This window comes from Hippocampus zosterae, chromosome 11, assembly GCF_025434085.1.
Source record: "Hippocampus zosterae strain Florida chromosome 11, ASM2543408v3, whole genome shotgun sequence".
NCBI lineage: Eukaryota > Metazoa > Chordata > Actinopteri > Syngnathiformes > Syngnathidae > Hippocampus > Hippocampus zosterae.
Window position 1 is genome coordinate 5161113 of NC_067461.1, and position 16283 is coordinate 5177395.

Here is a 16283-nt window from a genome sequence, read left to right on the forward strand (position 1 = left end):
TGTGCGGTTCATGTGCCCGCCTCACAATCAAAAGGGTCTGGGTTTGAATCCTACCGTGGGCCTTTTCGCGTGGTCTTTCGACACGTTTCCAAAAACCACGCATATTGGATTAAAAAAAAAATGAATAACATTGAAATGAATCTGAATGGCTATTTGAGATGCGCGCGCAGAGTGCACGCAGAAAACGGACGGCTGGGAAATGTGTCCTCACCTTATGAGTTGGTCTTTATTTTCTTCGACCAACGTGGGCGGGACGGTTGACACGATAACTTGCATGTCCAACGCGTTGACCACAGACACCTGCGAGCATCACAGTCCAGACGAAAGACCCGGGAAATCAGTTGGGAAGAAATTGAGAATATCATGCACGGTGCATGATATTCTCAAATTGGCCACTTGCAATAAATGCCGTCAGGCAATTGGCTGACGACCAGTCCGGGACGTTCCGTGACGCTCACACAAAGTTAACTAGCATCGTCTGCAGCTTCCCTTGCAGCAACTCTAAAGGGAACAAGCGCTGATGGATGGTATTAATGCCATGCGGTAAAAGCATTCTGATGCAACCGAATATATTGAAATATATTGACACAGCAGGTGGATCATCTACAGTTTGAATCGACATCAATTAAAAAAAAAAAAGGAGGTGCGATCTAAAAATGTTTCATTCTGGATGTTGTCAAGCATAACTTGTCCAAATCTGTTATGGTGGAATTTCCATTCATGATAAAAAAGCTTTCAGAGGTTCTCAGTAGATAGTCAGCTTGGTAAGTTAATCGTGTTGCTTAGCGAAGAGTCACCATGTGCTCGTTATATTTTTCTAAATCTCGAAAACAAACATTCATTCATTCATTCATTCATTCATCTTCCGAGCCGCTTGATCCTCACAAGGGTCGCGGGGGGTGCTGGAGCCTATCCCAGCTGTCTTTGGGCAGTAGGCGGGGGACACCCTGAATCTGTTGCCAGCCAATCGCAGGGCACACAGAGACGAACAACCATTCGCACTCACACTCACACCTAGGGACAATTTAGAGTGTTCAATCAGCCTGCCACGCATGTTTTTGGAATGTGGGAGGAAACCGGAGCACCCGGAGAAAACCCACGCAAGCCCGGGGAGAACATGCAAACTCCACACAGGGAGGCCGGAGCTGGAATCGAACCCGGTACCTCTGCACTGTGAAGCCGACGTGCTAACCACTGGACCACCGGGCCGCCCTAGCCTACTATCGGGCTTCTTTTTTGGGCCTTTCTATTGTTCCAAACAAAAACAAGCTCATTAACAACACCATCCGTTAGCCAAAACGTTAGCCTCAAGCTGTCCAACCCCAACGATCACATCAAGTCTATTTCCCGAAAAGCGGAGACTCACCACCACGTCAGCGCTGCTGCTCAGACCCTCGCCGTAGTCGTCGGTGGCGATCACCTCAAAGCTGAAGTAAGACCTGCGCATGTTTCGAAACATGATGGCCGACTTGATGACGCCGGTGTACGTCTCGATTACAAAGCTGTCCTGGCCTTCCGCCGTCGGCGGGATGATGAGACGGTACGCCATGGCGCTGAAGTTCCCGGTGTCCTGATCGGTAGCCTTAAAAAATAGAATAATAATAATAATAAAAAAGTAGAATTTTTTTTCATTAAATAGTATTTTGCATTCTTTTTACTGGATTTGAATTTTGAGTGCAATTTCAATTTGACAACGACAATCTAATTGTAATTGATTGAGTTGAAATGGAATTTTGTGCTCTGTAATGGGAACATTTCACATGCAATTGTCATGTCATTTGGAAAGGAAGAAAAACTGTCATTTGTTTTGACAATTTTAATTGATTTCATGTACTTCATTTTATTTTTGGGTAATAAAAATGACAATATTAATTGGAATGTTATTTTGATGCTGATGCACAGTATTTTACCCTACGATAATATATTTTTTAAATCAAATTACAATTCAACGACAAGAAAATGTCAAATTTTAATTGACTTGTAATTTTGCTGTGTAAATGATGTGATTTTGAATGTAAAATAAGTTTGAAAGTAATTTCTCATTTTTTAAAAATATATTTAAATCTTTCAGGGACAAAGTTTACTACAGTGGACAGTTTTTTATGTTATGAGGTTACACGGTGCATGAAAGGGTTTCAAACATTTCAAAAGAATTGACAGTTTAATGACTTTGTAGCGATTGGCTGGCAACCAGTCGAGGGTGTGGAGTCAGGAAGCTCTGCCCCCCCCACCCCGCAAGTGAAAATGCTCTTAGTCTCTTTCCGGGCACTAACTGCCCCTCGCACATTCCACTACTCTTCAAAGTTTTGTAATGAGGCTAAAAGTTCAATCCTTGGAAAGCATTCATTCAAGAGAAAATTGATTCCAATTGGGAAGGCCAAAGAGCCTCCTGGAACGGATTGCATTCGATTTGTAAGGGCCTGGCAATTCAATGATCTGAAGAGTTGTGGGGGGAGGGGGGGGGGGGCTTCAAGCATTGATTATTAATTCCTCTATGTCGTACGATGATGTCATTCTAAAGGAGGGGATGGCGTAGAAAAACAGGAAGAATGAACAAAACTAACGTCGAGCTGTTTAAAACAAAACAAAAAAAAGAACATTTAGACTCCAAGTGATGGAGATGGAGATAATTGCTTTTTTTCTTTTCTCTCTGATGCAGGTGCCGAGGCGATACATTAAGTGGCTGACGGAAAAGAGTCGCAGCCGCAGGCTCTTGTGTTATCTCCATCACACGTAGTTCCACCTGGCTGCTGCAAAATTGTTCCACCGGGACTTTTTGTAATAGATTACTTAGAAGCCTATGTTTCTTCTTATGATTAAATTCTACCTCATGCATTTTCTCCGCCGGTCATTTAATTATTCAGAAAGTATAAGGCAGCATTAAAAAGCATATTCAAAAGAAGCGTACAATTCATAGCCAGCCTACATTCCATTAAGCTAGTCCATCGACTAAATGTGATGGAAAGCCAAACCAGAGGGAAAAAAAAAAAAAACGGGCGGCAAAAGTTCAGAATGGCGGTTGAGCTCAAACAAAAGATATCAATTCTCGCCCGTGTCGCAATTGACACTGATAAATAGCGGCAATCTCTTCTTTTCCTCCTTCTTTCTATTGATGGAAGAGTGGAAGAAGCGAGAAGGCCTCACCAGAGGGCCACAGACAGACATGCCTGGGGTTAAGAATTGAGGAAAGGGTGCCAATCGGTGCCATCGAGGGACGATACAATTTGACTCATGACTTTGACGATGAAGACTCAATGCCAAGTGCTCATTAAAAGAAAGCAAACAAAAAAATTAATGCAGTGCAGATCGGTTTCAGTCTGAAAAAATAAATAATAAATAGAAAGTAAAGCGTTTAATCGTTTTTGCCACATTTTTCAATGGCCATTGTGCTGTTCCCTCTGGTGTGTACGCCTTGGCCACATGGGGGCAGTGTAACAGATATCTGGCTCGAACATGAATCTGCCAATCGCAAACTGTCCGTAAACTGCAGTAAAAATGTTCTATTATGTTTTGTCTACATGTGTTGCGCCGATGCTATTTGTTTGCTTTAGCCTACCATCAAAAACACGATACGCATAATGTAGACTGTATGCCGCATGTTTTGTGTGCCAAAGACAAGTCGTCTTGATGGCAAGGCAAGATGTCCAGCCACTCCTCTATGAGCAGGACATCGAAGGGAATGACAGTGAGGCAAATTGTGTTACGGGTGATGTGCGGGTGGACAGAAAACTGCACAGAAGGGCCGAAGGCCGGGTAAGCGTAGCAGCGGGTTTGAAGGCACGCTGATGGGAAAGCGAATATTTTTCCTCACCACTATCTTGAGCACGGAACTGAAGATCTTGGTGTCCTCGGTCACGCCGCCTATGTAAAGCTTCCTGGTGAAGACGGGAGGGTGGTCGTTCTCATCGCGCACATCCAGGAACACCTTGGCCGTGTTGGCTGCGACAAGACAATACAGTGAAACTCCTCTACAACGAAATCATGTTTGCAGCAAGAAATGTTTCACAACAGGGGACTTTTCACTGTTGTGAACTTTATAACACGAACGCACATACAAAACGTATATGTGTACTTTTTATTTTTATTCCAATAGTGCATAAGTATGAGCATACACTTATTTGGCGCTTCATATAGCCAGTGTAGAAAGAGAAAAAGGGAAAGAAATTGCGAAATTTTACGATCAGCATTTACTTTCACTTCCATCAATTTCTTGCGGAATATCTTATTTTGCTTCCTCCATCTTTCATTTTTATTACCTTTATCCCATCTTCAAGCATTCAAGCTTTTCTTTTCTTAACTCCTCGGTATGCAAAGGTCCATTTTGTGGCCATTTTAGCAATGCAACATGCAGTACGTGCTGCGTCTGAAATAAATACTTCCTGTACTACTGCGCATGTATAAGCCAGTGTGGTGATTGCTGTTGCCGTTTCCGAACGAAGCAGTAGAGGTCGCCGTGGCATGCTGAGGTTGGATTAGACTTTTGCGGAAGGCTTGTTTTCGTTGTAGCGAATCTCGTTGCGAGGCAAGAGGAGAGAAAAAGATTTTTCTATAACGGAATGGTGGGACTTTTCGTTGTTGGGGGAGCAGAAAAGTGGGAATGGCTTTCATGCATGAAATTTTTTCACACTAGGGGGTATTTTTGACCATGTAGGTTTCGTTGTAGAGGAGTTTCACTGTGGCGTTTTAGAAACACACATTTACAAACATTTGGGGGACTGGGCAAGGGGGTGTCAGGTTGAGTCATAAACAGTTGAAATGTATCCAAACTTTCTGATTCTACCAACGCCACCCATTTGCGCAAGTCTTCCGACATCATGACATGACATATCGGTTACTCGCTCCCTCACTGATGGGCCCCCCATCTGCCGCCCGTCACTGGCGGCTGAATCAACACGTCCCGAAAGATAATCAGAACCACCGTTGATCGAACGTTGCACCATTTGAAGTGAAAATGCTCGCGTCACTCTCATTTCGCCACGCTCGTCAGCTGGACCGCCACTTAAAATGACAAGTGCCCGAATGCCGGAATATTACGCCACGTGGAATAGAGCGCACTATGAAAATGTCATGGGGGTGGGTGGGTGGCGGGGGTGCAATGTTAAGAAAAAGTATTCCACATCATCAATGTGCCTGTATTAAAATCACAATTGTTAACAATGTTGTCTGATTAAATACAAGTTTCACAAATGCTAAATAAATATCAAGACATACGGGTGTTCTCTCAATTTCGTAGGCTTCTTTTGCCGTTTTGACTCGTTAAAAAGTCAACATGTGGCAGCTCAAGTCTGTGCCTCCCATTCGGTGGTCATTTTCATCCGTATTTCTTCAGATAGTTCTTAAGCCGTTAAAAAGATTGGTGGCCGCCCGCGGCAAGCGGCGACGTGCTCTCATCTTAGTTGGAGATTGCTTCTAAGCACACGCGAGCGCCAGGAGCTCGTTTGGTTTCATCCGAAGGCATTAAGAGTCAATAATGAGGCCGAGTTGCTTTGATCAATGACGACATTACGCGCGCAAGAAATGCAGAGCGGAGCCCCGGCTCTCCTCTTGCCCCCAATAAGCACATCAGGAAATCAACAATTGAAATTCGCCGAGCAAACAGTGGGGATGTTGAGTTCTCACTGAACTCGTCAAAATGATGAAATATCATCCGAGGCGAGCGGAGGTGTAACTCTAATCCATCTTGGAAAACTTTACGCTAACTAAAACTTTCGACAGGCCATCATTAAAAAAAAAAATGCAAATAACGGAAAGAATTATTTGACGGTCAGCCCAAACAAATTGAGCGATCGTTAAGAATTTGATGAAGTCTGTTGCCAAGCTTGTTAATCAATCAACTTTTCCAGTTGAACTAAATGGAAATGCAAATGCATTTTTTTCTTTGCGATGCTAATTTGCAAATCACCAACTTTATTTGGAGTCTCTTGTGAAAATTAACAAATAACTACAAAATATTTTACACTAATTTATTGATACTTTTCAGCTCATAGGCCCCGCCTCCTGCCTGACGTACAGCGTAGCGCACGGTTACGGCCAGACATCTGTGAAAAGTGGACACGAACAAGCACTTAACTGAGGCGCGCTAGCTGTGTCCATTTGAAGCTAGCTTGGCAATTAGCATAGCATGGCTCCTCCTTTCGTCAGAATGACATTTGTCAGAAAACGGAGCTTACTCGCCACCACGGAGGCAATGATTAATGACTTTGGAGTAATTCTGTAATGTGTGCAGCAGTAGCCAACCGACGCTTGTTATTAGCTAGCTGATACAGCATAAGTAGCGGCAAGCGACGACTCAACTTCCGACTACCCATGGTGGGTGACATAAGCGAAGTAGCTCAGCAAAGCTTTTTTTTTTGGGGACTTCTCGGTGCTTGATACTCAGTTTTGCTATTGCGTGTGATTTAATAAGGCGCACAATGCTAATTTGATGTTTTTCAAGCCTTGAATTATGTACACTGGCAAAAATCTATTCACCTTTACAGTCTGGGTTAGGGGGGGGAAAAAACCCCGTCATATCCCATTTGTCTTCTTCTGGCATGCAAAAGTGTAAAGTCATGTTGCATTGTAGCGCAGGGAGCGCCAGGGGATTTGGACGCACACGGACTGCACATCAGATTACAGCCACAAAAGCTGTGAGACAGAGAGGAAGGACCCTCGGGGATGCGCAATGAGGGTCCATTGACTTTCTCTCCTGCTCTCCCCTTCTTCATGGAAACATTGCCTCTTTCCAACCTGTCCTCGCCAAGATTTCGAATGGAAATGATGCACTGTGCAGGAGTTTTACCGGTTTAAAGGCCCACAAGAAGCTCTCTTCAACATCAGTAAAAAATTGATGTTGTAAACAAATTGCTTTCATAAAACGGCGTGTTCACCACAAAGGCTGTCGCTGGTCTGTGCCTCCACCGAACGCCAAGGCTTTTGACGCGTTTCCACAGGAACTTTTTCAAATTGCCTTATGGTGGCGATGGTACCACAGATTTATAAGAAAGTGGAACCCACAGCATCACTAACAGAGGTACTCACTTGGGACCGCCGATAAGTACAAGGATTTCGAATATATTTGAGTAGGAGCCTATCCCCAGTACCAGTACTTGATAAAAAAATACAGAATCAGAAATATTAAATTTGAAACCGATAAAATACATGCAAATACGAAAGAAATACGTTCTGTTAACAAGGCAAGATAATTGTATTTATTGACATCACATTTTATACGTAAGACAACTCAGTGTGTTTAGCAGTGGCCGATTTTGTGGATTAAACATCACCGTGACCGACAACCACGTTCCTGACACATAGACAAACCACTATTTGAAGTTCATTCATTCATCATCCGAGCCGCTTGATCCTCACTAGGGTCGCGGGGGGTGCTGGAGCCTACCCCAGCTGTCTTCGGGCAGTAGGCGGGGCACACCCTGAATCGGCTGCCAGCCAATCGCAGGGCACACAGAAACGAACAACCATTCACACTCACACTCACACCTAGGGACAATTTAGAGCGTCCAATAAGCCTGCCATGCATGTTTTTGGAATGTGGGAGGAAACCGGAGCACCCGGAGAAAACCCACGCAAGCCCGGGGAGAACATGCAAACTCCACACAGGGAGGCCGGAGCTGGAATCGAACCCGGTACCTCTGCACTGTGAAGCCGATGTGCTAACCACTGGACTACCGGGCTTGAAGTTGATTATTGCATTTCCCAGTCACAGCTTAAACTGAGTGATTATTGATCTACGGCAGAGGTATGAAACTCATTTTAGTCGCAGGCCAATTTGGAGTTACGACGTCTTCCCTCGGAGGGCCGTTATGACAGTGAAACCACAAAATGATTACTTGTACACAACAAATTAAGAGATTACCAGTTCTGAAATCGTTCAGGTCAATTACATTAATTTTTTCAATTATTGTACAAGTGAGTGTAAACAGTGTCACAAAATATCAACGTTATTCACGACACATGACAATTTGACAAATTGGGACAGATTTTATAGCAAGTAGACACATGATTTGCTTTCGCGGGCCACATGGCATGACCTAGCGGGCTGGATCTGGCCCCCAGGCCTCAAGTTTGACACCTGTGATCAACGGTATATACAACTTGATTGGCGCAGTTTCCCCTATTTTGAGCTGAAAATCCGACTGCTCCGAATCAAATACAGTAGAGCAGAGCGCCATGTACGACTGTCAAGATGCCTCTTAAAATTGTACTTTCAGTTTTGATTTTGAATGATTTTACAGAGGAGAAAAAAAAAAAGAGCCATTCAAAGTCAAAGTCATTCACAAGAAGAAAGACGCGTTTGCCGCCGTCTGATCACGATTATATTCATACGTCCGTTTGATGGTGCTTTGCCAAAAGAGGACGAAATGTCAGCGGACGTATCTCGACGATGAAAGCTCGCAACTTTGACTCTGCCAGATAAGACACGAGCGTGAGGATCTGCGGAACTGTTGATCTACGGATCTGTAATTCCCGTGATTAGCATTTGAGAGATGAACCGAGGCAAAGCAACATACAGGAGGTCATCGATTATTCTTCGGGGAACGTTTGTTTCGAACACTTGTGTCGCTATTAGCTTTCATTAGCAAACTGTGAACCCGTTGATGGATTCCGGTTGAAATGCGGACGTCAAGCAGCGCGGTTTCAGCGTTCCTCTGACGACAGCAAAGTTGACTTTGACTATTGGAAAATAAACAACCCCGCGAGGAGTCAAAATTCCACGATTTTGAATGCCAAGCCGAGAGTCAAAATTCAAAATTAGCCAATATGTATGCGGGTGAACAAAGACGCCCGACTGACAAGTGATCATCAAAGCTGCATTTCAAGAAGCAGCTGCCAGAGTGGACTGGAAAAAGACGTCAAGTATGTCATCCGCCCGCCGAAACCGGTTAGTTTGAAGGAAACGGAAACAGGTAATCATGGCAGACCGTCGACGTGTCAGCGAAAAGATCATCTGCGAGTGCAGAAACTGTGACACGTTTTGATCAAATTTGGCAGGATGTCGCAGAGAAAGATCGCATCGGTATGATTAAACTTTTACTAGCCTCGGATGGTCATTTTGAATTTGTGCAGTACAGCAAACACAACCCCCCCTCACTCCTCCACCCCCCACTGAATCTGCATATAATCGACGGCCGCACAAAAAATGTTTGTAATTGAGGATGATGCCAGATGAGAGCACCGTTTTGTTTTGCTAGGTTGCCCTTTTGTTACGGCTGCAGCTGTTGCGAAAGCGCCGTCTAAATTAGGATGCGTGGCGAGTTGAGTTGCTATTTTTATTCAATTGCTCTTGGCAATTAGATTTTTTAAAATTTTTTGTGCGTGTGAACAAACAATTAATTTACATCTGTGACTGGTGTGACTGCTACTTTAGCTTCCCGCGCAAGTCGCCCGGAGGGCTAGCTGTCGCTTGTCACTCGTGATCAAAAGATGGAGTGCTGTGTCTGTTACATGAGATTCATGAGTGACTGAATACGCTTTGAAGTCAAGAGACTTGTCAGTTTTTCGATTTCTGCTGATGCTGTCGCTGTAATAGGCAATAATCTAAATTATATCTATAAAATGATCCCTTATAACGTAGGTACATTGTAGTCGTCAATAGGACTCAAATCAGTTTTGCTACAGTGAATCCGTGCATGTTTCATACCTGGTGAAAATCTGCACTATATCAATGAAGTTCCTCAACTAACTTCAACAGTTCCTTGGCACCAAGAGGCCAACAAATGGCGTCAAAGCAATATTGTTATTGTTTGTGTCGGGGTCACTTTGTTTTATTATTTTGCCAAAAATTACTTGGCTTAGCCTATTAGGCAGGCAATCGTAGTTTCATCCTTGTAGGACTATCGAAGAAAAAAGATTTGATTTCAGCCCCACGCATATGCAAACGCATTCCCAGACACACGGTTCTTACTTTTCGAAGGGACGCGCAAGTTGGACATGACAACCAGCAGCGAGTCGGCCTGCACCCTCAGGACGTAGCTGGTCACATTTTCATAGTCCAGCGGCTTGGCGGTGGAGATGACGCCCGTTCTGTTGTTCACACGGAAATGTCCTGCAAGCAAACAAGAGCGCGGGCGTGTGAGGCCAACTGAAATGGACAAAACAAAACCGGGCAAAAAATATATCTATATCGTGAATCGGGCAGAGGCGGGGAGTGAGAAAAACAAAGGTATCGCCTTGGTTCAGTAGTCGTACTTTAGCAATAATTTTGAACGTTGTCAACTTGTGTGTATTGCCTACTTGCAAAGGGGGAAAAAAACTTAACTAATGTGACATGATGCACGTTGGTCGCAAGCTTCTACATCACCCATTTAACCCTTTCAGGGACAGCGATCACTACAGTGGACAGCTGATCATGTTATCGGGTTACATGATGCCTGAAAGCGTTAAAATATATATGTTATGTTTCTGTCATCAATATTCTAACGGCAGTGTATCGTATATAATTCACAGCAAAAAAAAAGTTTTGTGAAAAAAAGAAATAAAAACGCGGCAATGAAACACGACTAAATTCACACACCTGCCGGGTTGTCTGCTCTCACGGGGACTAATTACGCTCGGCCGGTTTTGCCAAGTGACAAGCGAGAAGTCTGGGTTTGCAAACATGACACCGCTTTGTTTTCCACTCCAGGACAGACAAAGGACAAACAATTCTGTGTATGCAACTTGCTTCCACGGTAAGTTGCCGATGGGAAGTTTCGGACCAGTTGCTACTTAGCAGCTGTCGTGACTCTGTATTGTGAATTCATTCATTCATTCATCTTCCGAGCCGCTTGATCCTCACTAGGGTCGCAGGGGTGCTGGAGCCTATCCCAGCCGTCTCCGGGCAGTAGGCGGGGGACACCCTGAACCGGTTGCCAGGCAATCGCAGGGCACACATAGACAAACAACAATCCACGCTCACACTCACACCTAGGGACAATTTAGAGTGTTCAATCAGCCTGCCACGCATGTTTTCGGAATGTGGGAGGAAACCGGAGCACCCGGAGAAAACCCACGCAGGCCCGGGGAGAACATGCAAACTCCACACAGGGAGGCCGGAGCTGGAATCGAACCCGGTACCTCTGCACTGTGAAGCCCACGTGCTAACCACTGGAATACCGGGCCGCCTGTATTGTGAATGCAGTTTTATATTTAAGACAGAGTCAACAGAATTTGAAATGAATGTGCCATGTCCTTTATGTGATCCTGTTACTGTGCTGATTTGATCTAAGGCAGAACTTGAAATTCAGACTCGCTCAGTGTGCACCGAAAACACCGATCAATCGACTGCTTACGAAGATATTTCTTCCGATCTTCTCCACGGCGAATGCCGCCTTTGTGGCCGCACTGGCACTGCAGTATTTGAAATAAAATGTTGATGCATCTTGCGGTGGTTTGCAAGCGGAATGTAGCAAAGACAGCGGCAATAGAAAGATACCTAAATCATTTCCCGCCATGATGGAGTAGTAGATGGTCTGGTTGATAGCAGCGGCGAGAATGGTCCCCATCGGCGTACCCACCGGAGCCAGCTCGCTAACGGGTGGGAACCTGCGGAGACACGTCAATGCCAAGATGAATTACGTGAAGATTTTAGGGATCGATGATGCTGCCGCAAATCCAGTAAACATCAGCATTGGTGGGTTAAAAAAAAAAAAAGATGGACTGCAATGCCTTGATTCATGAAGGAGACGTTTCAAAAAGCATCACTGATCAGTACGCTTGGCATAAACATGACTTTCAAGCTTTCTTAGATTTATTTCCAGTAAACAGGATGCAGTATGGATTAAAAAGTTTGATGGAATATGTTCTTCTTTTTTTTTTTTTTACTGCCATCATTCCATGATCATTTTGATACGAATAAATTCTTCACCATAGTCATTTTCATCACATTATTTTCACATGCCTGTAATTGAGCGGTGTTATTGCTCTTCTTTATGTAATATTAATATTTAAAATATTATTTTAAATATATATATATATATATATATTATATTTAATAATATATAATAATAATATTATTATTATTAGGGCTATTAAATTTATCCCTAATTGACCTATATTTATATGTGGCCTCTATTTATTTAGATAATATAATAAGTCATATAAGTCATATATTTCTTTGTTATTTCTTATTTCAATTTTCATACTGCACATTTTTTTTGAACAGTGAACAGTGTTATCGCTGTATGTAAAAGATTACAATTTACATTAGATTTTTTTAAATTCTATAACTGAATGCTACTATGATTCTATGGGCTCTGTCCATTTAAAAAAATATTCATATACATTATTATTATTATTATTATACAACTTGTTTGTACATTTCATTATATTTTTATGAACGCAAAACCATGCTTATCTATCAATCTATATCTATATAGATATGAGCATTTTTTTTCCTTTTAAAGCACATGACTCACTTTGGGGAAATCACAAATTACTGTTCAGTTATTTGCAACAAAGGCAGTTTGAGTTTGATAATGGAGGCTGCTTGTTCTCTCCAAGGAGATGCAACCAGGGTGGGGAAAAAAAAAACATTAGTATGGAGCAGATGCAGCGATAAAAGGCAGGTCAGGTGGGACGTTCAGGAGGAGGAAGGTTTGAAAGAACGTATGGAAAAATATCCCCCGGCCAGAACTCCTTGCAGAGCAGCATGAATAACGCTAATTACACCTTTTTCAACATTTATCAGTGCTAAACTCCCAAATGATCGCCTCGGTGTGAAGGAAATCTAAAATTGGCTTCAATGTTAATCACAGTGATGGCACACATTCAGCCCCAGAATGCACACAGCTCACCCTTCAGTGACACGGCCCTGCCTGTCTTCATCATGAGCAACATACGGTAAGAGCTTCCTCCGGTTTGCATTGCCAACAGTATACGGTTGACATGCCTTTCTTTTTAATGAAATGGAACACTAAAACAAACAATCTTTAAATCTGGACGGGGGGGGGGGGGGGGGGGTGCTGTCACATCCAATGATGGAAGACAGAATTGATCAGAACAACATCTTGTTGTAGTCTGTGTAGAATTTCGGTGGACCAGCCAGGATACCTCTCAGTGTGTGTTGTGCTAGCCTCAATGCTAACACTACTCATACAGTGGCTGTTTATTTCCTCGACTCTACAAGGCTCAAGGGCGATGTAGTTCATCTTAACAGATGACAGGTCTGCTAAATCTTAAATACTGTTCATGTGTCGGGAGGGGGGGTGTTGTTCTTTTTTTCAACCCGATAATACTGATGGACCAGCAAGGACGCCTCATAACAAACAGTTCAGTCACTGCTTAGCAGGTATTAGTTTAGTTTATTTGATGCATTGCAAAATGATTCCTGTATAACAAAGATCCTATTTTCCACATTCAAATAGAGCATTTTTAATTTTAGAAAGGAATCCCTGCCACTGGTGTACCAGAAAGGACATCTCTATAAACACTGATTGGTTAGCTAGGTTGAGTTAGCTATTAGTGGGTATTAGCCTAGTTTCCTTGTCATATCTTTCTATGGAATGTGCGTTTACATCTGTACAACAACAACAACATACATATTTCCATACATAAAAGTAGCATTTGTATCTTTTAAAATAAGAGTCCCCGCCATGGGTGGACCAGCCTGGAAAGCCCAGAAGACGGATCGGATAGCTATTAGCGGGTATTAGCTTAGTTGCCTCGTCGCATCATTTATCAAATGTTTACTTCTGTACGGCAACATACGTGCATTTTTATGTTGGAATACAGCGCCTGTCATTGGTGGTCCAGTTGGGACCCCAGTTAGCCATCCTGGTATAATATAATATAATGGGGTCACACCTTGATGATATGACACTGTAGGTTTGAAGAAATAACAGCCTCTCTGCCATTGCCATGCTCTGATGTTGATGGGTCGCACTTTACATCATAATGTGTTAGCGTCAGTGTTGATAAAACTGTTCAGAATTGTGCTTTTAGTGAACCAACAGCACAGTAGAAAGATCGGGCTATGCTTATTTCAAGACACTGTTCACACAAACTGGCTACCTTCATTCATTAGCACTTAGCATCCTTAGCCTCTGATCGAGACTGCGTACGACTGTCAAAATGTGTTTTTTCTGTTGCCTGATGTATGTCAAAAGTCTCATAAATTGAACATGAGATACCGGGATGAAAATCATTTATATCAGTCAAACGTATTAAATATAATCACACTCATGTCCGGGCTTATTTCCGACAGCGTTCCACGTCATCTCATCATGTCAAGGCAACATTCATAAGCCGACTGCCATTATGACAGAGGCGCGCGTCACTCCATCCCGTCCCTGGATGCCAAGCAGCAATTATTCAATGTTGGGGCCCAATGGTGCACCGAGCGGGAAATGCAAGTCATTTATATTATCCAAACAGCACATTATTCACACGCCAATAACAGGGCAATATATTATGCGAGCACATCAATTTCATTCATTTGGTAGCACGGGGTGAAACAAACGGTCTGCTGTATGATTCTGGCGGGCCTCTGATATTATTCACTGCCGTGTCCTTGTGGAGGGGGGGGGGGTTTGTCTCTCGGAGACTGCGGGATGGATAGAGATTGTTTCGGAACTTTCTGATGACTTCCTTCATCCCTTTTTTGTTGTGAAAACTTTGCGGCAGGTAAACACATTGCGGCTGTTCCACCTGCCAACTGTCTAAAAGATTATGTTTTGTTCTCCGGCGAGCACTGAAGCAATGTCATTTATCCACCCCCCACCCCCTTTTTAACTCTTGTGTGTCTTTTTCCGATGCACTGTACTCCTTTCAGTAGGAAATTGGTTTGCTGTGAGGCCTTGCATAAATGCTTAAGCTGTAAAATACCAATCAGCTCTGAAGGCAAACTCAAGATGACTCACTCTTGATCATTATTCATTCAGCATGTTGGGTAAATCTGGAAATATGTGCCCGAGACATATAATGCCCCTTTTCAACACAATTTAGAGTTCGCATCTTAAAATGAATGAAATAAAAATTAAAAAAAAACATTGCTGATGTGCTTTGCTAAAACATAAAGAACACTTCTGACCACACATGTGGCAGAAGTGGCAGAAAAAGTGGCCTAAAATGGCAGAAAATGGAATTCTGCCATTTTAGGGGGCGCGGTTGTGTCTCATGCTAATCTCATTTGTGACCCACCGACTATTTTTCCAACAAACACAAACAGCAAATTTGGCAACGTTTTTGTGGCGTTATTCGAGACTTGGAGATTGAGAGACTCAATCCAAAAGCAGGAGGTGTCCGAACTGCAAATGAATGGCGCGATGCCACCCTTGCTTCACTCAACCTTGCTCTCCAGATGTTGTTTGACAAAGGCGGCTGGAGGAGCCAAGGCGACCAAACTAAACAGCATACACCCACTCCACAAATTAAAAGTTAAATCACACCCTTCCGTCTCATGCTAAATCTGAGTACGGCTTTTGTTACCGTCATGTTATACCAGGCATGTCCAAAGTCCGGCCCGCGGGCCGAATTTGGCCCGCGGGCCGGAATTTCATCCGGCCCTCGGCCCCTGTCATAAAATCAGTGCCGTCTGGCCCGCAGGTTGGGCGCAATGGAACACGTGTTGCATTGACTGAGGTCTCGTAGACTGGTGAGTGATGTTTCAGAGAGTACTGCTTCCCTCTAGTGGCTAAATGAGTAATAGCATTCACTAAATGAGTAATAGCATTTAGACACTAGGGGGCATCACTCACGAGTTAACAAGATATCACTCCGTGTTTATATTGACCGATATGTCATATTTCAAATGATCCTTGCAGTTGTGGATGTGTATTGCTTGTTCATTTCCCTGTTGTTCGAGTCAAAGGTTTTGTGATTATTGAAAAGTCATGGTGATACATTTTATGTTTCAAATCAATCAATTTGCACTCAGGAGACTTCTGTTTAAGAAAAAGTCAAGTGAATAAGCAGTTGCATGTGATATACCTGTTTCAAATGAACCAAAAGAAATTCTTAAGATTGTTGAAATTAAAATAAAAATGGAAATGTGAAACAGACTGGCTTACTAAAATTTGCTGAACAATATTGTTGTTCAATGTAAAGAATGTCAGCCAAGGTCGGCCCCCCGAAATTTTACCACATAAAATCTGGCCCTCTTGGCAAAAAGTTTGGTTATACCATACGCAGGCATTTAAAAACTTGGACAGACACTCCGGAGATTTTTCACAGTGCGTCGCATGTCAAACTTTTCAACGATAGAGCACCGTTGAAACGGCAGAATCGAAAAGAGCGCCCGAGATGAGACGACGAGACGCAAATCAGTCAGCGTAGCGTAACAGGGTGTCCGGGCAAGACCACACGAT

General features: G+C 43.2%; 1 protein-coding gene across 4 annotated transcripts in view; it reads right to left on the minus strand.

Annotated features, from left to right (window-relative positions):
• LOC127610106 (protocadherin-15-like) overlaps positions 1–16283 on the minus strand; it is a 211857-nt gene that overhangs the window by 21057 nt on the left and 174517 nt on the right. For all 4 annotated transcript variants that reach the window (XM_052079848.1, XM_052079846.1, XM_052079845.1 and 1 more), the window contains 5 exons: positions 11414–11523; positions 9905–10045; positions 3812–3939; positions 1367–1582; positions 212–300 (listed from right to left, as the gene is read on the minus strand). In XM_052079848.1, coding sequence (XP_051935808.1) covers positions 212–300; positions 1367–1582; positions 3812–3939; positions 9905–10045; positions 11414–11523 — 684 coding nt within the window. The remainder of the gene's footprint in view (positions 1–211; positions 301–1366; positions 1583–3811; positions 3940–9904; positions 10046–11413; positions 11524–16283) is intronic.